The sequence below is a fragment of the Narcine bancroftii genome, chromosome 1 (assembly GCF_036971445.1).
Source record: "Narcine bancroftii isolate sNarBan1 chromosome 1, sNarBan1.hap1, whole genome shotgun sequence".
In the NCBI taxonomy this organism is placed as follows: domain Eukaryota; kingdom Metazoa; phylum Chordata; class Chondrichthyes; order Torpediniformes; family Narcinidae; genus Narcine; species Narcine bancroftii.
The window spans coordinates 424243142-424267907 of NC_091469.1; the positions used below are offsets into that span (position 1 = coordinate 424243142).

At 39.1% G+C, this 24766-nt stretch overlaps 1 protein-coding gene across 2 annotated transcripts in view; it reads left to right on the plus strand.

Annotated features, from left to right (window-relative positions):
• gsdmeb (gasdermin Eb) overlaps positions 1-24766 on the plus strand; it is a 35228-nt gene that overhangs the window by 7982 nt on the left and 2480 nt on the right. For both annotated transcript variants that reach the window (XM_069914158.1, XM_069914159.1), the window contains exons 2-9: positions 1514-1745; positions 3441-3633; positions 3959-4130; positions 6128-6248; positions 8241-8423; positions 13652-13779; positions 17514-17709; positions 18402-18475. In XM_069914158.1, coding sequence (XP_069770259.1) covers positions 1535-1745; positions 3441-3633; positions 3959-4130; positions 6128-6248; positions 8241-8423; positions 13652-13779; positions 17514-17709; positions 18402-18475 — 1278 coding nt within the window. In that variant the 5' untranslated portion in view covers positions 1514-1534. The remainder of the gene's footprint in view (positions 1-1513; positions 1746-3440; positions 3634-3958; positions 4131-6127; positions 6249-8240; positions 8424-13651; positions 13780-17513; positions 17710-18401; positions 18476-24766) is intronic.

The window sequence follows — 24766 nt, forward strand, 5'->3', positions numbered from 1 at the left end:
TTGAAATGTTAATTCTGTTTCCCTCTTCATAGTCTGCACCTGACCAGCTGCGTTTTTACAGCATTTTAATTAAAATAGCATAGTTCTTCTGAATATTGCAAATAAGATTCTTCAAAATAACATTTTTTTATAATTTCTCAAAATATAACTGAAAATGAGCTGAAAAGTATTTACATACTGATGAGTATTCTCTCATTTGCACACTGTTACCTCATTAAAGAAATTTGTCTAAAATCCTTGATTTAACCCCTGCCGTGGAGTAAAAAGAATAATTCTCATAGATTCTTTGTTGTTCAAACAAAGCATCTTGATTCAATCGACCTGTAAGAGACAGACAGGGGTGGGGAAAGAGACACGGGTGGGGAAAAAGAGACAGGAAGACACGGGTGGGGGGGGGGGGAGAAACAGAGCAGAGGAAAGGGGGTGAGAGAGAGATGGGGAGTGTGAGAGACAGAAAAAGAGAGAATTAGAATTTATTATTGTCATGAAGTACATTGTTTTGCGGCAGCTTCATAGGGCAAACTTTCATATTATAACCATCTTACTTTAAAAAATAAAAAGGATAGTGCACAAAATTATTCATAATAATCATTGATTATTCAGGAATCTGATGGCAGCGGGGAAGAAGCCGACCTTGTGTCATCGAGTGCTCATCTTTAGGATCCTGTACCTTTCCCCCGATGGTAAAAGAGTGAAGAGAGCATGGCTTTGGTGGTAGGGGTCTTTGAGGATAGAGGCTGCTTTTTTAATACATCGCCTCATGTAGATGTCCTCAATTGGAGTGAGGTCTGGTGCCTGTGATATCGCAGGCCGAGTTAACAATCCTCTGCGGTTCATTCTTGTCCTGAGAGTTGGCGCCTCCATACCAGGCAGTGATGCAACCAGCCAGAATGCTCTCCACGGTACACCTGTAGAAATTTACGAGAGTGTTCGGTTACATAACAAATCTCCTCAGACACCTCACAAAATATAGCCGCTGGTGAACCTTCTTTGTGATTGCATCAACATGGAGGATCCAGGACAGATCTTTGGAAATGTCGGAGAAGAGACCAATCACCCAATAGGTGTTGCCGCACAAACCCTATTGTATAAGGCATTGGATTTTTACACACATTTTTGAGGTTCAATAATTTTAGCAATATACATAAGCTCAGTATTGTTCCCTAAACCCAAATTCAAGCAGGAAGGTGTATGATCAGCCACTTATGTACATTGAAGCCTTCCTACCTCTGATTTGATATTAACTATATAGGTCAATCAAACAATGCTTATTTGTGAACAGCATCCCTTACAAAGGCTATTATTAGTTGATAAGGTTTCTCTGACGTTATTAAATCTTTTGGGGACAATCTTGTGACTTTTTAAAAAATCTCATCTGCATCTGTTGATAATTGTGAAATCTGCGTATCTAGGGAAAATGGGTCCTCTAAATCTTTTCCATATCTGTCTCTATCTGCATTGGTTTAAAAAAAAGTATCTCTTGTCACTGGACTAACATTTGTTTATTTCATAGGTTCATGATTAATGCTTCAAAATGTTTGCAAAGGCGACCAGCAGCTTTGTGAAGCAGATTGAAAGCAGAGGTGACTTAATTCCTGTCAGCAGCCTGAATGATTCCAATAAACTGCAGCTTTTGAGCTTGGTGACCAGGAAGAAGAAGGAATGGTTCTGGCAGAAGCTGAAATATTGTCCTTCTTCGTTTACCCTCCAAGAGATATTGACCAGTGATGCACTCATCAAACCTGGTATGGAGTAGGGCTTGTGTACAAATATTGATAGCAGAAACTTTGTAAAATTAAATGCATTGGTGTAATATGGACCTTTTATGATGTCATGGATATGGACAAGACGGTTGTAGAATTATCTCTTTTGTTTTCCTCTAAAATCGGTATAATTGTTCAATAAAATGTAGTCTTTTAAATATTGTTCTGAGATTGAAGGGCTCTTCGTAGACATTGAAAATACTGATTTCTTCTTCTTGTGCTATTCTTGTATTCCGAATGAATTGTGTCAAAACCTGCAATGGCCATGGTTGACAAGATTAAGTTTATTTTCACATTATACCTGATATAATGAGGAGCGTTTTTTCTGTAAGCATTCAAACAAGTCAACTGTAATGATCGTACAACTGTACAAAATAGGAGAGCAAGAGCTCCAGCATTCATGCCAGCCCATTATCAAAAGGCTTGACAGGGTGAAATCAGAGTACAAGCTCCCAATGATAGGAGAGACTAGAACTAGAGAGCATAGTTTAAGAATACAGGGAAGGCCATTTAAGACAGAAATAAGGAGAATTTTTACCCAGAGAGTTGTGGATCTGTGGAATGCAGTGCCACAGAGGGCGGTGGGGGTGGATTCGCTGGATAGATTTAAGAGCGAGTTGGATAAGGTCCTAGTGGGCAGGGGAGTTAAGGGTTATGGGGAAAAGGCTGGGATTAGTTATTGAAAGAGAAAGATCAGCCATGATCTGATAAATGGTGGTGCTGGCTCGACGGGCCAATTGGCCTACTCCAGCATCTATTGTCTATTGCCATAGTCACTGGGTATCCTTGGGGCTCGTGCCTGGTGTGGTACTACCTCTTCACTTCCATGATGACTTTATGAAGATGGTACATTACAACACTGATTATCTGAAATCGGATTCTCCAAAATCCTCATTTATCCAAACATTTTAAAAATTTTTGGATATATGAGGATATCCGAAACAAATCAGAAATCCTCATTTATCCAAAATTTTTTCGGAGTCAAACTGACTAGAGATAGCAGCAGTGTGGGCCTCGTTGGGGAGGTGCCAGTGATTGCCAGCGGCCAGTATTTTTTGGGTAAGAATTAAAAAGCCTTCCCTTGTTGTTTGTTGTTGTTTCAACGCTGTTACAAGTGATTTACTGTGTCTTGTGGACTGTTTTTAAAAAAAAATGACCAGCCCTCTAAAAGAAAACTTTTATCCAACATAAGCCCAGTCCCAACCATTTCGGATAATCGGAGTTGTACTCTACGTGGATTTCTTGTAAAGGGTGGTCTGATTTGAATTCCTCTGATCTCGTCTTCATTTGTGAGTTGACTTTGCAGTTCATCCATGGTTTCTGATTTTGTAACACTTGAATTGAAAACAGGACCCAATTCGTAGCATCACCAGTGCTTTATACAGCATTGAGCCCAAAAACAAATTCTCTCAACCCTGTTGACCACTTATCATGTTCTACACTACAAATGAAAATTTTATTTTCTGTATTCAGAATTTTATGCTACTTCTAATAACATTTTGAAAAACCTAAATTATCCCAAATGTAAAACTTTCTAATGTTTATCAGACCTCAGTGGAACAATTGCCTTAAGTACCATTGGTTTAAAGCCTGCTGGGAACCCGGTCCATGTTGGGAATTGTTAAAGGCTCACATTGTGCTTTCAGTCATTGAACTGAAAAGGTTTTTGTTTTGCAGCTGTCACTGAATCAGCCTTTCTCAAGTATGAAGGAAAATTTGAAGACAGGATGGAGGCAAGTGGCGAAAGTAATTTTGCCCATTTAAGCTTTAATCTGGAAGGCCAGAATGCGGTGGAACTAGAATCTTCTTTTGGAAACCTGAAGAAACAAGAATTTGATTTGCAGCAACTTTTGAAAATAATTGAGAAAAGGTAAAGGTAAAAATATAGCCATGCAATAGATACAATGGGAAACAGAGTAGTTGGTCTTGGCTTAACACTCAGAGACCATAAACTCAAGCAACACAGCACTCCCTCAGTACTGTGCGGCAATGTCAAGTCTTTGGAATAACTGCTGACCTGGTCAAGAGTACTATACACAGTCACAGCCAATTTGTGTTGCATCGCAGTCTGCAGAAGCAATAAATAACTACTTTCCAGAATATAGTCTTCACTATTGGTGTACTGATACTATTTTGACAAACCTCTAAAGATTTCTCGCTTTAAAACATTCATCCTATCTTATCTACTTCTTCAGGACAATAGATTTAAATCACCCCTTTGTCCAACAAGTTTATGAGAAAAAGAATGAAATTTTGTGTGTGGTAAATGAAAAGATTATCACATCCGAAAAGTGCTCTATTTCTGAACACACTCAGATTGAAGAAAAGTGTGGTGGCACGCTGGGTCTCAAAACAAAAATACTAAAGGTAATTATTTTGAAGCTTTTACTATTCCTTATAATTTTAGCTGTACTGCACTGGATTATACTTCCATTAGCCAGCACTGCTGTAGAAAGGCAACAGTCGGTCGGCTTGAATCCAGGAAAAATGTGGCGTTATGGGCTGTGCGTGAGGAAAGGGTTAGATTGATGTGGAGTAGGTTTGTATAAGTCCACGCAATATCATGGGCTGAAGGATCCATACTGTGCTGCATTGTTTTATGTTCTAAATTCATGCTGCATACTGGAATGGCAGAGGTAGGAATAACATGGTGGTCACATGACGGTCAAAACACACCAAAATGCTGGAGGAACTCGGCCAGTCTTTTCAGCATCCATAAAAAGCAAAGATATATTGGTGACGTTTCAGGCCTGAGCCCTTCTTCAAGGAATAAACAGAATGCTTACAGGCAGCCATTTTGCAAATGTATTGATGGATTTGTTTGAATAAATGGACAAAATGTTTTTCAGTGACTTCACGGGCTGGAATTCTCTAACATCAGCAGGCTCCGTGTGTGTATTTTTAATGGGCTGGGTCACGAGATAACATTTGATTTTGTTGAGGTGTGGGTATGTGCAGACTTCTGCTTAATTGCTTGTTTTGAGGTACAGATGTTAAATCTAGTCTCAGGAACTGAAAAATAGTAAAGTATTTGCCTCAGTGAATGAGACCATCACAAAAATAAATGATAATAATGTTGTCTTATTATTTTAAAAAGAAAATGGAATTCTACCTGAAAACTTGTATCAAAAAAGTGCCAATGCCATCTTTAGATTACAAGAATAAACCTTGGAGGAAGTGGGGGAAGAATAAATATGCTGTGGATAGTGTTGCCATAAATTGATCCCATAATCTTTCAAACCGATGGCCATTAAAAGTACAGGTCAGCTGAGGGGAAATGCTGTTGAGAGTGACTTGCTTCTAATGCTTTTCCTTTCCTTTAATTAAAAAAAATTATTAATACAGCAAGATAACAGACCATTTTGTCCCCTGAGTCCATGGTGCCCATTTACACCCAATTAGCCTACAACCCCCTGGTATATTTTGAACGGTGGAGGAAACCAGAGTCCCAGGAAGAAGATACAAACTCCTTATAAACAGCGCAGGACTCAAACCCCTGTTTTTAATCGCTAGCGCTGTAACAGCTTTGCACTAACCATACTGCCTCTTCTGTTAGTTGTTATGGTAGCTATGACACATACTCACTGCCTTGCAATGCTTACCCTGCAGCCACTTTTCATACATAGTGATGTATCAGCCTCCACATCCTGAATGGTCTTTGAGAATTATGATTATTTTGGTAAGATTCAGTCAAGTAACTTCCACAACTTGGGGAAGATTTGTATCTCTCCTGCCCTAGGCAAAATCTTCAAACTTAGTGAACATCAAGGACTGAATATGGTCTGTATCATATGGTTGGAGGGAAGTACCTTGTAGCAAAAGATGGATTAAAATGCGATCATTCCAATTAAGGGGCTGTAGTCATCCAAGGATCAAAGACAGCCATGTATACTCTAGAGGAATTCCAAAATACAGGACTTGCAGTGGATTTTAAGGCACAGTGCTCAATAAATGTGTTTAGAATTCTAACATACAGATTTTTTCTTTGACTGTGAAATAATAATAGAAAATGTTGGAAACATACAGAGTCAGGCAGCGTCTGTGGAAGAGAAACCATTAATGTTTCAGATTAGAGGCACTTCATCAAAACTGGGAAGAGATTTAAAAAAAAGAGACATTTAAATTTCAGCAAAAGTCGGTGTCTCCACAACCTTGCGTGCCAATTAAAATTACCCTCTTTTTTTAAACATTGCTTCACAATTTTGTTGAAGGCTCTCTTACCCGAAACTTCAACTGTTTCTCTTTTCACAAATGATGCCTCAACTTCTGAGAGTTTCCGGCATTTCCTGTTTTTTTTTTTCGGATTTCCTGCATCTGGAGTGTTTTGTGTAGTCTGCTCTTCAAGCACTGGTTTTATTTTATAGGTTTCAGTCGATGATAATGATGAGGTAACCAAAGATGCTGACGTAGTGCTGGAGATCCCACCTTGCACTGTTATTGCATACAGTGTATCAGAGCTTTTTATAAACCAGAATGGACATTTTGGTATGTAATGGTTTTTAAAATTTTAGCCAAATAATGTAACAAAGGACAGAAAATGCCAGAATTATTCAGCAGGTCCTTCACCACTTATGGGGAGAAACAAAGTTAACTTTTCAGGTTTAGGATCTGTCATCAAAACAGAGAAAGGAGAGAAAACAAACATGTTTTGAATTGCAGAGAATGAGAAGGATGGTCAGAACAATGGACGTCTGTGAAGGGTGGAGATTGGACAAGATTAAATTTAGACATACACCAAGGTAACAGGCCATTTCAGCCCATGAGTCCATGCCAACCATTTGACATCATATTTACCTACACCCCAGTACTTTTCGAATGATGGGAGGAAACCAAAGTCCCGGGAAAAACCCATGTAGGCACAGGGATAACGTACAAACTCCTTACAGACAGCATGGCACTCGAACCCTGGACCGGTCCCACTTGCTAGCGCTGTATAGATATTGAGATAACCGCTACATCAACCATGCCACCCATAAGGTAAAAGACACAATTCCAGTCAGTACCACCTGAGAGTGCGGAATGAAGGCTTCTTAATCATGGCAGATCAGTTAGCAAAAGGTTTTGCTATCATATAACCATATATGGTTATATAATAGCATTCTCTCCACTTCCCCGACTTCTCTGCAACTTATCACATGCATTTTCTCACTGGTGTTCTTGTGATAAAATGTCTCCAACCTGAACTGCTAGTTCTGTTACTCCCGCCATAGATGCAGCCTGACCTGAGTATCTCCAACATTTTCTGCTTTTGCTTTGGATTTCGATCATCTGCAGTTTTTGTTGCCTTTAGACTTAAGCTGGTATTTCAGTTTGCCAACAGTTGTTTGTGCTTTTGATTTCTGATATTAAAACAAATAAGTATGGGTTTAGCAGTGTTGATGTGAAATAATAATGAGTGAACAGAAGTCAGTAATGGAATTGGACAAAGGGGGAATTAGAATATTGAATTCACACATAAGCAGCTGGCGAAGTTTTATTTTGAAGTGAAGACTGCTTGGCGTCAGATTTAGAACAAGATGAGAAATATCTTCATTAGAAATTATTTTGCTTCTGGGTTGTAAATCTTTTGGGATTTTCTCCTCGGAGGCATGTGCATGCTGGAGAAAATACAAGACCGATAGATAAATAATAAACATGGTCAACAACATCCTTTTGTAATGAATGTATCTTGATCATAAATCTGAATAATCTGGCCTCCCAGTTTAGGAAACATCATTAAGCTGGAAGAGAGATGATAAGAATGTTACTGGACTGGTGGGCTTGAATTAGATGGATAGGCTGAGACATTTCTCCCTGGAGCATCAGAAAATACCCTAAAACATAGATTTTTTTTATGGAAAGAGAAAAATCATTTAGAAGGTATCTGAGGGCACCTTCTTCAAACAGGGTGATGAGTCTATGGAACAGGCAGCCAGAGGATGTGGTAGAAGTGGGGACAATTGTAATGTTCAAAAGACATTTAGGCAGGAAAATGGATAGGAACGATTTAGAGGGCTATGTGCCAAACGCAGGCAAAAGGAACTAGCTTGGCCTGCATGGACAAGATGGGCAAAGGGCTTGTTTCCATAACTCTAGTGTTTTAATGTACACTTTATTTTCAACAAAGTGATCTGTAAATGCTGCAGTAAGGACAGTATGGACCTCAGCAATTTTCATAATTACATTGCTTTGAAAAACGAGTGGTGATGCAATCAGAATTTATTCCCCCGAACTAGCAGGTTAACAGAGAAATTGGAATGAATGACAATATTTGAGGATGTGTTGATACCAATTTGCAGTGGTGTCCGTTTGACTGAATTTAAGCGTAGAGCAATCCGAGTTATTAATTAAAAAGACAATATTTTAACTGGTTACAGTCATTATATTGTATATAAAAATCACATTGCTATTATTTAATTATGGTTGTTGTAAATGTAGCCTCTTGTTGTTGCAGCCTTGTGCTAATGTAACATGTTTTCATTTCTATTTTCATGCCAGAGCTATGCCTACTTTCAGACAAATATGGAGGTTTTGATAAGACCCTGCTAGACAGAAACAAAAGAGCTTGTGCTAGAACAGTAAGCTCCCCTTTATGTTGCGTTGATGGAGCCCATAAAAGTCATCAGTCTGCGCTTGAGATGGATATCCCAAGTGAAACTTCACTAATCATTTTAAAACCAGGTAATTGGGCACCACCGAGCAGGTGAGTTAAGGTATTTTTCAGGCTAGGTTCTATACTACAGATCTGTCAGCGGCAACATTCTTGGCAAATTCTACTTATCATCAAGATCTTAGTAAATCTTCTGTGGTAAAAGCCATGTCAAATGATAGCTTGCTGCTGCGTTGTCCATATGGTACTGGTGTTGTTGTTAGTTCCATTTTTATGCTTTGTTATTGTTGGAAAATGTTTCATAATTAATTGTCTGTATTTTCTTGAAAATCTGAGATGCTGAATATCTGACCACTGTTCACTGCTTTCTTTCTCATTGGGTCTTCATTTGTAACTTCCTGTTTCTGATTTTAATTTTGTTTTGTGGTTTATTCCAACTATCCTGTTAGTCAGTTCCTGTGTGCTCCAAGTTAAATTCATCCTTCCTGAACTATTAAATATTGCATTACTCGAATCTGATTGTTCTCCCTGCTTGACAGTCTACACTAGTGGGATCTCAGTAATTTCTGGACGATGAATTGCTTGTATTTCTTACAACATATTCTGTCAGGTCAGTCTTTCTGTGCTAGCGAAAGCAATGTGACTCCTATTGTACATCATGACTGATATTTGTACCCGATCAGCTCAGCCTTTCTTTGTACAGTGCCTTTGACTGATGTCCCTCATTTGCATTTTGTTCAGACACTTTCTCTTTGCAATTTGTGCAAACAGTGGTTTGATTTTTCAATCTATAAGAATAACAGCAATGATTTTTAAAATAAAAAAAATGTGGAGTCAGATCACCGGCAGCAAGATCACAAAATATAAAGTTTGTACATAAAACCTATGACGAAGATTAACATTTAAAAAAATAAAGTAGTTAAGCAATACCATCAGTGTAAAAAAAAAAGTGAATTTAGTTATTGAAACAACTCTTCATTAAACATAAATAAAATCAAACTTTATGGCCTTCCCTCTCTGTTCACACCTATATTAGCCTCTATTAAAAAAAATCTACACTTTTTTTTCCCACTTCCCAATTCTAATTTTCATGTGCTATAGAAAATAGAACTTCAGCCTATGATGTTGTCTTGATCTATGTACACCATATTCCATATTCCTATTTTCTGACATCTACGTGCCTAAGAGTTTTTAATATCCCCATTGTACCAGCCTCCACCACCACCCCGGCAATGCATTCCGAGTGCCCACCACTGTCTATGTTTAAAAAAAAATTTCCTCTGACATCTCCCTTAAACTTTCCTCCACTCAAATTATTATACATTGTGTAATAGTCCTGCATGTTGAATTTTTAAAATTTAGACATACAGCATGGTAACAGGCCCTTCCGCCCTACAATTACCCTACAACCCTTGTACATTTTGAAGGGTGGGAGGAAACCGGAGCCTTAGTAGGAACCTATGCAATACAAATGCTTACGGACAGTGCAGGATTTAAACCTAGGTCGTTGGCTCTTTAATAGAGTACAATTAGTGTACTGCAAGGTACAGTTGATTTACCTCTTTGGCATTCATTACAACATGTATTATTTTGATGAGTCACCTGGTAATAAAATTTTCACAAGTATTCCCATTCTAACCATATTTCCAATTTTTAATCACATTGTATCAGTTTAGCACAAACAATGAAACTAAAATCCAGTTTGAAACCCTTATAATTTGATCCCAATTTTTCATCTTCAGCAAGGCTGATTACTGTTTAAAGACAACCCAATAATACCTCTCATAGCATGGAAAGAGGCCCTTCATCCCAACTTGCCCCAAATGACCAAAATGCCCCATTTATACTCATCTCACATGCCTGTTTGGTCCATATCCCTCTAATCCCAGCCATGTGTCTGTCCATTTTTTTCTCAAAAGTTTCAATGGTACCTGCCTCAACCACTTTGGCAGCCCATTCCATATATCCAACAACCTCTGTGTAAAATGGTTACCCTCAGGTTCCTGTAAAGTCTCTCCCCCTCACCTTAAATCTATGTCTCTATGACTACCAATTTCCCCAACTCTGGGCAAAAGACTCAATGCTTCACCCTATCTATTTAAATGATTTTGTTCACCTGTATGATATCACTCCTCATCCTCCTGCACTCCAAGGAATAAAGCCCAAGGTTGCTTAACCTCCCCCTATAGTTTAGGCCCTTGAATCCTAACAATATGCTGGTAAACTTCTCTGCATCCTTTGTGTTCTTAGAGATGGTATATACTATTTGGAAAGACAGGGATTGATTTGGAGTCGTCAGCATGGTTTTGTACATGGTAGATCATGTGGGCCAGGCACAATTTCTAATGATCAATAATTGTAAACTGTACTCAAGAAAAAGCAAATGTAAACAAACCATACAAATGCAGAAAAATAAATATTCAGTAATAAACCAGGCCATGATGTAGCCAGTCAGCACACTTTGTACCACATTTTTGCAGAAGTTTGCCAAGGTTTTCAATGTCATACCAAACCTCCACCAATTCCTGAGTAATTAGAGGCGCTGACTTGTGTTTGACATAATGTGATAGCATTAGTATGATGGATCTAGGAAAGGTCCTCTGAGATGGTTACTCTCAGGAATTTAAATTTCCTCACCTTGTCCTCCTCTGATCCCCCGATGATCACGGGAATGTACAACTCTGGTTTTCCCTTCCTAAAGTTGACAATCAGCTCCTTAGTTTTGGTGACATACAACCTCCTACCATTGTATAATTAGCAAATTTGTAAACTTTACTATTGATGTACCGAACCCCACAGTCATAGGTGTAAAGCGAGTAGAGTTGGGTTAAGTACACGGCCCTCTGATTGCTCTAGTACTGATGGAAATTTTGGAGATGTTCTTGTCGATCCACACTGATTGGGGTCTGAAGGTGAGGAAATACAGGATCCAATTACACAGTGAGGTATTGAGGCCCAGGTCTTGGAGATTGGTAATTAGTTTTGAAGGGATGATGGTGTTGCACTCACTGAAGAGCATCCTGAAATATTTATCTTTGCTCTCCAGGTATTCCAGGGTTTTGTGTAAAGCCAGTGAGATGGCATCTGCTATATAACCATATAACCACTTACAGCACAGAACAGGCCAGTTCGGCCCTACTAGTCCATGCCGTAACAAATTCCCACCCTCCTAGTCCCACTGACCAGCACCCAGTCCATACCCCTCCAGTCCTCTCCTCTCCATGTAACTATCCCGTCTATCCTTAAATGTAACCAATGATCCCGCCTCGACTACGTCTGCCGGATGCTCATTCCACATCCCTACCACCCTTTGCGTAAAGAAATTTCCCCTCATGTTCCCCTTATAATTTTCCCCCTTCAATCTTAAACCATGCCCTCTAGTTTGAATCTCCCCCACTGCTGTGGTAGGCAAATTGGAACTAATCCATGTTGCCACTCAGACAGGAGTTGACATACTACAACACCAGCCTCTCAAAACATTTTATCACTGTGGATGTGAGTGTCACTAATTGATAGTCATTTAGACAGGTTATCACACTTCTTGGGCTCCGATTGTTGGAAACAGGTGGGTACCACGCCCTGTTCGTGTGAGACATTGAAGATGTTGGTGAATTCAATAACCAGTTGGTCAGCACAGGTTTTCATTACTCGGCAGGGTACTCTGTCAAGGTCGCATGCTTTCTTTGGATTCACTCTCCTGAAGGCAACCCGCACACAATCTTTGGATTCTAACAGTAGAGGATCATCTGGGAATGTGACCTTTCTTCTGGAGTCCTCCCTGTTAATAAAGTCAGAATCTGGGCTTTAGGCAATGTATCCTGAGATCCCATCCTTCGACTACCGAGTGATATTTTGACAGCTTCCTGCATCAGACCCTTCTTTTATGTTATGTCAATGTTTTACTCAAGGTAATTTGAGCAGTGGAGTGGGAAGTCAAATGTACCAGGATCCTTTATCCTCTACATTCTGTTGTGTTGACATGGAGGTCAGAAATGTGATTTGCATGTGGAGATGATATCTTTGCAGAACTTTATCAAACTACTATCCACTCAAATTGTAGTCTGTAGATTAGCTACAGAGATGACAATACATGGGCCAAACTAGAACACTTCAGACTGATTTGTAGTGAGCTTTAGTCATTTTTTTGTGCATGTATTCTTTTTTCAATATTTTATTAACATCAAATAGAACACAGTACATAAGAATATATGTTAAAAATCAGAAATATGCCTTACACTTAAAGCATTTCATTTCACCCCAGGTACCCACATTTTCAATCAAACAAATTGTTTTGTATTAATATTTTATTGTAAAAAGAAAATCTAAACCCACAACCAAGAAAGAAGCTGGTTGGCCAGGAAAAAAAAGACAGAATTCTTAACAGAGTGATAAATTACCTAATTAGTCAACACTTTCTACCTTCATATTAAATCAAAGATTATAAAAGTAATTCAAAAAAGGTCCCCATAGTGTTTGAAATTTTGAATTTAACTTGAAATCATCTCTAAAGTTAAACATGACGTTACCTAATCATAGAACATGACTAAGGTAACGGCCTCCATATGAGCAACACTGCCTGCCTAGTCATAAGAGAAATAAAAGCTAATACATACAGATCAGATGCCGTTAAAGTTGTGTTATCCTCTCCATACCAAATAAAGCAGTTAAGGGATTAGATTTAAAATTAACTTTAAAAACTGCAGAGAAAGTTTGAAATAATTTGTTCCAATATTTCTCAAGGCTCTTGATATGTCCAAAACATATGAATTAATGAAGCATCTCCATCATTGTATTTATCACAACGAGGAAATGCATCTGTATGAAAATGAAATAGTTTGATTTTGGACATATGAACCCTAAGGACTACTTTAAATTGTAGGAGAAAGTGACAGGCACATAAAGATGAGGTATTAACCAATTTGAAAATTTCACTCTAAGTTTCTTCAGAAATTAAAACCTGTAGGTCCTGTTCCCAGGCTTTTTAAAAAAAAAAATTATCTGAGGGAGCCTCTCTTTTCCCACAACATATAAATGTTAAGATATTCAATCGTTATAGAAAGGTTGTAAATTAAAAATTCTTATCATTCCCCCTTATGTAATTAAAATTGTAAAAAAATCTCTAATCTGTAGATACTGGAAAAAAAAATGAGTATTTGGTGGTCCACATTTAACTGAAAGTTGTTCAAAAGAAGTGAGCGCATGTATACTAAAGTATTTGCAAAATAAGTGTACGTAATCACTGCAAGCTTGTTTAACAATCACTGAGTGAAAATGTTTTGTATCTTTCAACACTTCATAGCAATTGAAGAGGCTGATCAACAGCTCAAGCCATTCCTTGAACTTTCAGAGGAAAACTCACAACAGCTCTTCGGACTTTACTGTGAATTCTTATATCATGAAGAGGTGATTTCTTTTCTTGAAAATGCTGTAAGTAAATTTTATTCACTTAATCTTTACTGTAAGGTTGTCATTTAATATATCTTAAAGTCTGATATTATAGAATGCATCTCTTTTTATCTGGTCTGTGTGCCACTGAGCAGTTTATAGTCTTGAAAATTCTTCTCATTGATATCACTGGAGTGATTGCTCCACTGCACCCCAACCGACTCCCATTTGTTGTCTTTATTTCACTGAATAATTACCTCTCTCCCTCTGGATCAAGTGAGAACTGCCAGTTGACCAGGCCCATGAAGTTAAATGGCATGAAATGTCTTCAAATGGAAAGACTCATCCAAATAGAGTACATTAGTCACATAAGCATGCATCTAGTCTTTCAGCAAGCATAAATCTTATCTGTGAATTTCACCTCTTCCAGCTAATTTTTACAGCCTGCTGTTCTGAAAGATCAAATATTGAGAAATGGTAATTTGCAAAAGAAAGTGAAGATATTTCATTCAAAGTTTTGTATTCCTTTAATTAAGTGCTATTAAATATGCCGTATATTTGGAAAAATAATATGAATGAAATTCAACTGAGGCATTTATTTATTTTCATGAAATATATTTTTGGCAAAATATGTTGAAGCAAGCAAATCGAGTGGCAAACAACCAATTTGGTTCTCTCCTGGATAGATGCTATATATTTGACAAGCTTGTGAAGCCTGCCTCTGAACATAATTGACAAATTGTTGCTCAGCAGTGGGACACTAATTGATTGAACACTCTCTACAATAAATGTGTCACTTGTGTGCTTGTAACTAGCCCATGATCCTTTTTTGTAATGCTCCGGTTTTAATAATTATAAACATAAATGATTTGGACAAGGATGCTTGTGGCAAAGCGAAGCAGTTTGTTGATGACATGAAAAATGTGCTATGGGGGACAGTAAAGAAGGTTACCTGGGTATTGACCATATGGGGAACTGTCTAAGGAATGGCAGATACAGTTCAACTCAAAGTGTGAGATGCTGCATTTAGGTCAGTGGTTCTCCACCTTTTTCTTTCCACTCACATACCACTTTAAGTAATCCCTATGCTATTAGTGCTCTGTGATTAGTAAGGGATTGCTTAAGGTGGTATGTCAGTGGGAAGGGAAGGTTGAAAATCACTGCTCTAGACCAAATTATTACTGAAATATTGCCATTGGTCCATTTCCTTTGAAGTTATGAAAGTGCACATAATGAGTCAATTAGGTACGATTAAAACAGTGGTTTTCAAACTTTTTCTTTCCACCCACCTACCACCTTAAGCAATCCCTTACTAATCATAGAGCACCTCTGGCATAGGGAATACTTAAAGCGGTATTTGAATGGAAAGAAAAGGGTTGAGAAGCACTGATTTAGGTAAATTGAAACAGCACTCTAAGGAGTTTTATGGACTAGAGGGTACATAGCTCTTTAAGGATGGTAGCATAGGTAGTGTGAGTCATGTTTGGGATGCTTGCCTTCATTGGTTGGGGCATTGATACAATCAGAGGGTGACGTCACACTTGGAATATTGTGTGTAGTTTTGGTTGCCTAGCAAGGAAGGATATTATAAAGTTGGAAACGGTACTGTTATAAGCTCACATTTTATTTAGTAACCACACTTTAAGGGTTAACATGGGCTGAAAACCTTTCACAGCAAAACTATCCACAGCTTGTGATCTTTTGTGATCTGACAGAAGGCACCATCAGGTAGGAATCATAAATAAAGTAATGGTTTGGAAGAACAAAAGAACAATGGTTGTTATTTCATGAAGAAAGACCAAATGGGACATTTATAATCTTGTATGCTTATGAGCCATATTTTGAGGAAATTGAAACAGATTTGAGTATTGCTCAAGCAAGTGATCTAAAAATACCATTGAAATGGCTCTGTGAAATGGATACTTCTGATACTTTGTCAGGAAAAACAGAAATTATAATGGTAATTTTGGATTGACCATTGGGTAAAGGAAGGAGGAGAATTGCATCATTTGAATCGACACTTGTCTGAGACTTGTATGGGTTTTTGGAAGCATCGTAGAAGTCACAAGTTCTGTTTCCCCTACAAAAGGAAGAGGGGAGTTGTGAAAGAAAATTTCTCTGGAAGCAAGACAAGAAAAGATCTGTGAGTCAAAGGAAGTTGTATGACTCAGTGTCTATCCGACTTCATAATTACTTCTGAATAACAGTTAAAAGGTTGTGAGTTTCAACAGGGGATTTCTAAGACTGAGATTTGGGAATTGAGTTTCCAGACACACACACACACACACACACACACACCATAGTTGGGGTTAAGCATAGATTTAAGTAAGATTTATATTATTAGTAATTATTAACTATTGTTTTAAAAATAACATTGTCTTGGTGGATTTCTATTGCTGCTGGTCCATGATGTAACAGTACAAAAGAGGTTTACAAAGTTGTTGCCAGGATTAAGGAAGTTAACTTATCTTGAGAGACTGGAAAAAGGAGGCATGATTTTCTTGTAGCATAGGATATTGAGAGGGGATCTTATTGAGGTTTATAAAATTGATGAGCATAAATGAGGTGAATGGTGACAGTCTGTTTTCAAGGTTAGGAGAATCTAAGATGAGAGGGGATAACTATAAGGTGAGGGCGTAGGGATTTAGAAGGGACGTGAGGGGATGGTTTTTCATTCAGAAAGTGGTGGGCATATGGAACAAGCTGGCAGACAAAGTGGTTGAGGCAGGTATGTTAGTATCCTTTAAGAAACACTACATGGAGTAGAAGGGTAGGGAGTAGAATCTGAGCAAATAGGACTAAAGCAGGAGGGCCTATTCTTCAGCATGGACATTCTGTAACTCACTGACTCTAAAGATTGCTTTAGGGAATGATTTTGATTAATATTAGGAAAGATTTAAGCCTGAACTTTGCATATCATCTCCTTACTCATCATTCACTACTATGTCATTCTAGTTCAGTGATATTTTAGAAAAATTGGGTTGAAACTTTACTTGTCTAGGCTTTCATTACATTTGAAAACCATGGTGAAATTATGGTACACCTTTGATCATTAAACAGAGAGAGTGAACTACATTACACAACACAAGGAAAGAATGGAATCTCCAAATGAGAGATTTATTCTAGGTTGTTTGGAAAGATGGTCCACAGTTGATAATGTGCTCCTCCCAATGTCCAGCTGGTCTGTCCATGTTCAGTGTAATCTCCATGGATCAATCTGGTTAGCCAATAGACTATCATGAAGTACATCCAGGTAAGCGAGTTTTTCCAAGCAGCTTCTGTGCAAGTTGGCAATATTTTAAGTTCCACGTATATTGTAGGAGTAGAAACAGGGTGTATTGTCAGTGAGAACTGAGGGTATTAATGAATTATTTTTGGCCTCAAGATCAATTCTTGAACTAGGAGAGAAGATGAATGGTGGAGTGCCCATTTAATCAGAGGCTCCATTTTGATGAGATGAGTAGAAAGCTATTGAGGTTGGGTAAGTTCCAAACAATGAGTGTGGTCATTTTTTTGGTCAACTGGTGTCAAGTTGGACATAAGGATTAGATCCTGCCAAGACTCATCTGCTTGTACCTGGCTAGTTGCTCTGCCAAAAGAGTGGCTGCTAGTTTGTTCAAAGTTCACCCAGCCTCACCCGGGTGTAGGTATCATTTTAGTTTGGGTTGGTATAGAACCAAATGACAGACTAATAGAGGCCTGTCCCAAGAGTTTAGAAGTTAATTAACTCCTATGAAACGTGGCTTGGAAAGTGTTTTTTGTGTGATATTTTGCAGCTTGATGAGCTTTCTTCAGCTGAACAGCCAAATCTGTTGGGACTACAAGAAATGGATTCAACACAAGCACAAAAAGTCAAGGAACTGCTGCAGATTTTAGGCTACAGCTGCCCAAGTGAGGAGGGTTCTCCCAAAAAAGACATCACAACACCAGAGCTATTAACAACTGCATTCTACCTTTTCAGTGCTCTAGCTGGTGAGAGGATGTAAAGTTTAATGCATGGAATGATTTTGAAACGTTAATCAGTGAATAAAATGATCTTCACAATTTTGTCCAGCATATTTTCCTGCAATGTCAGAAAGGATTATCAGGCAAGAAATTAGCTATGTTTACGTTCAGGTTGCAGCAGGAGAACTCCGCAAATATTTAAGATTTTAATGCCATGCAAAACACTTGTATTAATTCGTCACAGTTTAAACTAAAATTGGAAACATCAATAAATAATCAAAATGGCAGGCAGGATGAAAGAAATAAAAAGAGTGAATGCTTCAGCAGATCTTTCATCGGAATCCGAAAGGAGCTGAAAGATTTTTCCTGCTTCTCTCATCACAGCTGCTGCCTAACCCTTGAAGTATTTTTAGCACTTTGTTTCATTTTAGTTTTCCACTATGAGTGGTATTTTGCTTTTGTTACAGTGCAAAATTAGTGCCCTGTCAGAAGCAAAAGGGTTCATCATAGTCATTAATGGAATTGCTTTCAATGTTTAAACTGGTCAGACTTTTTTGCAGCCAAATTTTTTTTTGATAGAATAATCGATAAAGCTTTATTTAATGGGTACAGTATTTTCTTAATGTTCAATTGTATTAAATTTGCCTATCAATTTATTTTAAAGTTATATTTTTAATATTTAGATTGCTTAGAGCTCACAGCCCTTTTCATTTATTTAGGAATGTCTGAAGAGAGCCTTGCAATCTTGGGTATTTGTTGTGAAACTCAAATCCTTCCATCTTTGCATTATTTGGTAAGTTGCAAATGTAGGTTTGACCTTAAGGCATGTGTGCAGAAATAGGCTATTCAGTGGACTCAACCTGCAAGTTTATTTTTTGAATATTTTATTCTGATTTTTCATAAACATACATAATAAAATCTTCACTATCACTATATTAAACATTTTCATACAAAAAAGAAACATAGAACCCCCCCCATAAAAATAAATCCACACACCTATATTAACCATAAAATAGGTGGTTAACCATAAAAAAAATCCATATGAGGAAGTCATATTTGTTTATACTATAGCCACATCCGTTATTATCTTTATTTTTTTATAATTGGCCCCTATATGGTCCAAATATGGGTTCCATATCATGACAAATATGTCATACTTGTTTTTTTGATTGTGTGTAATTTTCTCCATAGGTATACAACTATTCATCTCCACAGTCCAACAAGTAAGGGAGAGTCATACTCCCATGTAATTGCAATACATTTTTTTGACAAAAGAAATTTAGAATTTAGTTAATTTATTACTTATTTCAATAAAATTACCCAAGAGATAAAGCTCTGGGTCACATGCAAAGACCACTCCTGTTATCCTTGCTAATATTTCAGCACTTTCCTGCCAAAAAGGCCTCACCTTCACATATGACCAGGTCGCATGTAAAAACATTCCCATTTCAATCCCACATCTAAAGACCACCTCCAATATATCAGACTCTGATCTATTTAGCTTCTGTAGTGTAAGATCTAATTGGTGAAGGAAGTTATACTGAACCAGTCCATATCTTGAATTGATCATTGATGTCGTACTATCCAAACTCCAGTCAGACCAGCAACTTTCTGGTATTACAACACCTCAACTTCGATTCCTATCTCCCCCTCTACCTCTGTGAACCTGGTTTTGCATTGTCACTCTGGATATCATAGTACATTCTTGTTATAAATTTAGGTACATTTTCCAGCCAGATCATTTGTTCCAATTCACTAATTTCTGGTGGGACCAACATTGGCCCCCATCTTTCTTTCAGGAGAAAATGGAAGAAAGTCCCATTAACTATTCCATATTTCTGTTTTAGTTGATCAAAGACATTAAAAATCCCCTTCAACATATCTCATTCCTTTGTCATTACCAGGAGTTTAATATTCTGTGGCCTAGATTCATAGGCAGCCACACATCATAACATAATGGTCCTCTTAATATGACGTCTCTACTTTCTTTCCAATACACTCATTGATTTCTTGCCATGTATTAATATAGGATTATCTGTCTTTTTTATTGATTAAACACTTCTCTTATAAATAAAATACTTTACTACCCCATCTTTCATTGAGTGGGGGTGTGCTTCCTTCCTCAAAGAAAGATGAAAGAAATCTGGTTTGTGCTGTCAAATAACACTTACTAAAATCGGTAGCCTAACTTATAACAACCCCACATTAATTTTTCCAGTGAAATTCTTGGCACTTTATTATTCCATCGAAATTGCTGAATTACAATTCTTTAATAATTTAAAGAAGATTTTCAGCAAAGAAATAAGGTAACGATTGGAAAAGATATTGTCATCTTGGCAACCTGTACGTTTATTTTCAGAGTTGCTGCATGAGGACTCCCAGGACCCTTTGCATCTGGGAATTTAAAATTTTCTCTTCATTTAACCATATAATCGTTTAGAGCACGGAAACAGGCCATGTCGGCCCTTTGAGTCCGTACCGGTTCACTTGAACAACTCCACTAGCTCCTCCGCAAACTCCTGAGGAAGTAGAGGCTTTCTTCATGATGCCATTGGTGTGTTGGTTCCAGGAAAGATCTTCTGAGATAGTGACTCCCAAGAACCTATTTGCTCATCCTCTCCACCTTTCTGTTCAGAAATCTGATGGTGGAAGCCTGCAGACACCATCGTTAAAACAAAAACAATGCTGGAGAAACTCAGCAGGTCAAACTGCACATCTTGTATAGCAAAGACAAAGATACAGAACCAACGCTTTGGGCTTGAGCCCTTCATCAAGATCTGGAAAAATGTCAGCAGGCACCCGGACAAAATGGGAGTGGTGGGGGGGGGGGGAAAACATCATCAAGCAGGGGGAGAGGGATGGCTCCATGAATGGAGAGGAAAGGGGGTGGAGAGCTGGAGGAAAGAAGACAACAGGAAAAGGAAGAGAGGGAGAACTGAGACTAGGTTAGCAGAAACCTGAAAAGTCTATGTTAATGCTATCCAGTTAGAGAGTGCCCAGAAGGAAAATCAAGTGGTGTTGCACCAATTAGGGGTGGTTTTGATGGGGTAGTGCATTAGAAAAGAGTCTGCCATTTTTCTTCTTTTACCCAAGTGCATGAACGTACAATTTCTGAGTTTGTGTTTCACTTGCCACTTCTCTGCCCATTGCCCTAATCTGTCTGCCCTGCAGCCTCCCTGTTTCCTCAAGTCTACCTTCTCCTTTACCTACCTTCATATCATCTACAAACTTGACCACATAACCATTCATTCTATAATCTAAATCATTGATTTACAACATAAATTTCAACCCAAGCACCAATCCCTGTGTAACACCACTAGCAACTGGCAGCCAACCAGAATATAATTCCTGTATTCCGACTCTCTGCTTACAGCAAATGCTCTACCATGGGCTTTTATCTTGTTAAGTAGCCTCATGTGCAACACCTTGTCAAAGGCTTTCTGAAAATCCAAATACACAACATCCATTGCATCTCTCTTTTAGCCTGCTTGTCACTTCTTCAAAGAATTCCAATAGGTTTGTCAGGCAAGATTTCCCCTTAAGGAAACCTTGCTGGCTTTGGTCCATCTTGTCATGTGCCTCCATAACCTCATCCTTGACAATTACTTCAACATCTTCCCATCCACTGACATCAGGCCAACTTGTCTATAATTTTATTTCCACTACTTCTCTTCCTTCTTAAGTAGTAGGGTAACATTTGCAATTTTCCAGTCCTCCCCAGACCATGCCAGAATCTATGGATTACTGAAGATCATTACCAATGCTTCCAAAATCTCTGCCACAATTTCTTTCAGAATTTGAGGGTGTAATCTACCTGGTTTGCAAGACTTAGCTACTCTCATACCATTCAGCTTTCTGAGTACTTTCTCCCTTGAACTAGTAACTGCGCTCACTTCCCTTCCCTGATACCCCTGGACATCTGGCACGCCATTTCCACAATGAAGACAGATGCAAAACATTCATTTAGGTCCTCTGCCATCTCCTTATCTCCCATTATTATTTCTTCAGCATTATATTCTAGAGGCCCTATATTTACTCTCACCTCTCTTTTACCCTTTATATATTGAAGAAGCTTTTAATATCCTCTATTATTTGCTAGCCTACTTTCATACTTCATCTTCTCCCTCCTTATTTTTTTGTTGACTTCTGCAAGTTTTTAAACCCTTCCCATTAATTTCTGCTTCCATGTATAACCTCTTTTGCTTTTACATTAGCTTTGACTTCCCTTGTCAGCCACAGTTGTGAGAATTTTCCCATTTGAATATTTCCTCTTTTTTGGTATGTATTCATCCAAAAACTCACCCATTGCCACTCTGTTATCCACCCTACTGGTACCCCCTTCCAATCTAATTAGGCCAGTTCCTCGCTTGTGCCACTGTAATTCCCTTTATCCACTGAAATACCGATACATCTGACTTTAGTTTCTCCTTGTTAAATCTGAAACTGAACTCAGTCATATTGTGATCACTGACCCGCAATGATTCCTTTACCTTAAGCTCTTTAATCTCTTTTGGTGCAGTACACAACACCCAATCCAGTACAGCTGAACCCCTAGTGGGCTCATCAACAAACTGCTCCAAAAAAACCATCTCATGGGTATTCTACAAATTCTCTCTCTTGAGATCCAGTCCCAACCTACCAGCATGTTGAAATCCCCCATGACAACCATAACAATTTTCTTCAGACACGTCTTTTCTATTTGCTGTTGTAATGTGATGTCCACTTCCCGGCTGCTGTGTGAAAGTCTGTATATAACTGCCAACATTGTCCTTTTACCTTTGTAATTTCTTAACTCAACATAGGATCTTCTGATGCTATGTCACTTCTTTCTAATGCTTTAATGTAATTCCTTTCCACAGAAACCGCTGCTTACCTGCCTGTCCTTTTAATACATTGTGTATCCTTGGCTATTCTGCTTCTGATGACATCCATCCTTTAGCCACAATTCCATAATAGCCACAACATACTCGGCAATCTGTACTACTATGTCATCCACTTTATTTCTTATGCTGTGTGTATTTGAATACATAACCTGTACTTGTTACTTTTTTTGACTCTACGTCCCTGTTTTGCAACTCATCCCCAGAGCTGCAACTTTGCCAACTCTGCCTGTCATTCCACACAAACTTCTACCAGCTGCCTCTACTTGTGCATCAACAGCTTCTTCCTCTGCCTCTTCACTTTGGTTCCCACTGCACCCCCCCCCCCCACCCCCGCAAATCTAATCTAATTTCAACCCCTCCCAAACTCCCAACAGCATTAGCAAACCTCCCTGCTGTGATATTGGTTCCTCTGGAGTTCATGTGCAACCCTTCCCACTTGTACAGGACATCGATTCCACAGAACAGGTTCCAATGATCCAAGAACTTGAAACCCTACCTGCTGCACTGTCTCTTCAGCCACACATTTGTCTGCTCTATCTTTCTGTTCTGATCTTCCCACCTTGGAGATCCTGCTCTGCAGCCCTTTTCCTAACTCCATAAACTTGCCTTGCAGAGTTCTCTCCCATTCCTGCATTTATCATTACCAATATGAACCATGACATCTGGCTCATCACCCACTCAGATACATCCTGGATCCGAGCACCCTTGAGGCAACACACTATCCTAGCGTCACTTTTGCAGCTGCAGAATCTCCTTTCTGTTCCCCAAACTATCAAGTCTCCTCTGACTCTTGCTCTGTCTGACTTCCCCATTTCCTTGAGGCCTGGCTGCTGCCTTGTCCAGATAGGTCATTCCCCCCCCCCCAAACCCCAACAATATCCAAGGGATACCTTTGTGGCTGAGGAGAAAGGCCATAGGCATGCTTTGCATTGACTGTTTATTTCCCTTCCCCTCCTAACAGGCACCAGTTATCTGACTTTTGCCTCTCGGGTGTGACTGTCTCATTGTAGCTTCTATCATCCCCTCTGCCTCCTAAATGATCTGGAGTTCATCCAGCTACAGCTCAGGTTCCCTAACTGTCTCCTAAATGATCCGGAGTTCATCCAGCTACAGCTCAGGTTCCCTAACTGTCTCCTAAATGATCCGGAGTTCATCCAGCTACAGCTCAGGTTCCCTAACTGTCTCCTAAATGATCCGGAGTTCATCCAGCTACAGCTCAGGTTCCCTAACTGTCTCCTAAATGATCCGGAGTTCAGCCAGCTACAGCTCAGGTTCCCTAACTGTCTCCTAAATGATCCGGAGTTCATCCAGCTACAGCTCAGGTTCCCTAACTGTCTCCTAAATGATCTGGAGTTCAGCCAGCTACAGCTCAGGTTCCCTAACTGTCTCCTAAATGATCCGGAGTTCAGCCAGCTACAGCTCAAGTTCCCTAACTCTGTAAAGAACTGCAGTTGGATGCACTTTGAACAGGTGTAATCACCAAGGACACTTGTACTGTCACAGACTTCCCGCAGCCTGCAATTCGATCATTCCGCTGCCATCTCCACCAATTACCACTCGGGCCCTTTCACCATCACCTCTGCCTTCTTCCCTGAAGCTAATTTTCTATCCATTCTGCTACCTCACCTTGGATCTCATACGATCTAGCCTTCCAGAGCAGCAACCCATTCAGAGATCCACATTCGCAATGTCTACAACTTTGCCCTCACCAAACATTTGCTACCCTCCAGTCTTCTGGCACCTCACTTGTACTTAATAGATGACTCCTAAATCTCAACCATGGTGTCCTTGGATATATCTGATCAAGCCCAGGAGATATGTCTACCTGAGAGGTCACCAAAGCTGTCAATATCAACCCCCAGGGGTGGATGGGACCATTTGGGGGTTGCTAAGTGCCAGGGGCTGATTTTAAAGTAGCCCTTCTCCACGCCCCAGCATGGTATTGGTATGGGAGGCTTACCTGCAATGAATCTTCACGTGCCGCTGTCACATTTTACCCCCATCACGTATGCGCCAGCTGGCACTTCAAGCATTACTATTATAATTCCCCCTTATCGTGCATGTGCCAGCTGGCTGCACATGGCCTCCGGACCCCAGGACACTGCATTTAACAGGTAAGTGCCCTTTCTACCGCTTAATTTGTCCTCCATTTGGGGGTGTAGGGCCTACACCCCCAAATGGAGGACAAATTAATGTCCTGC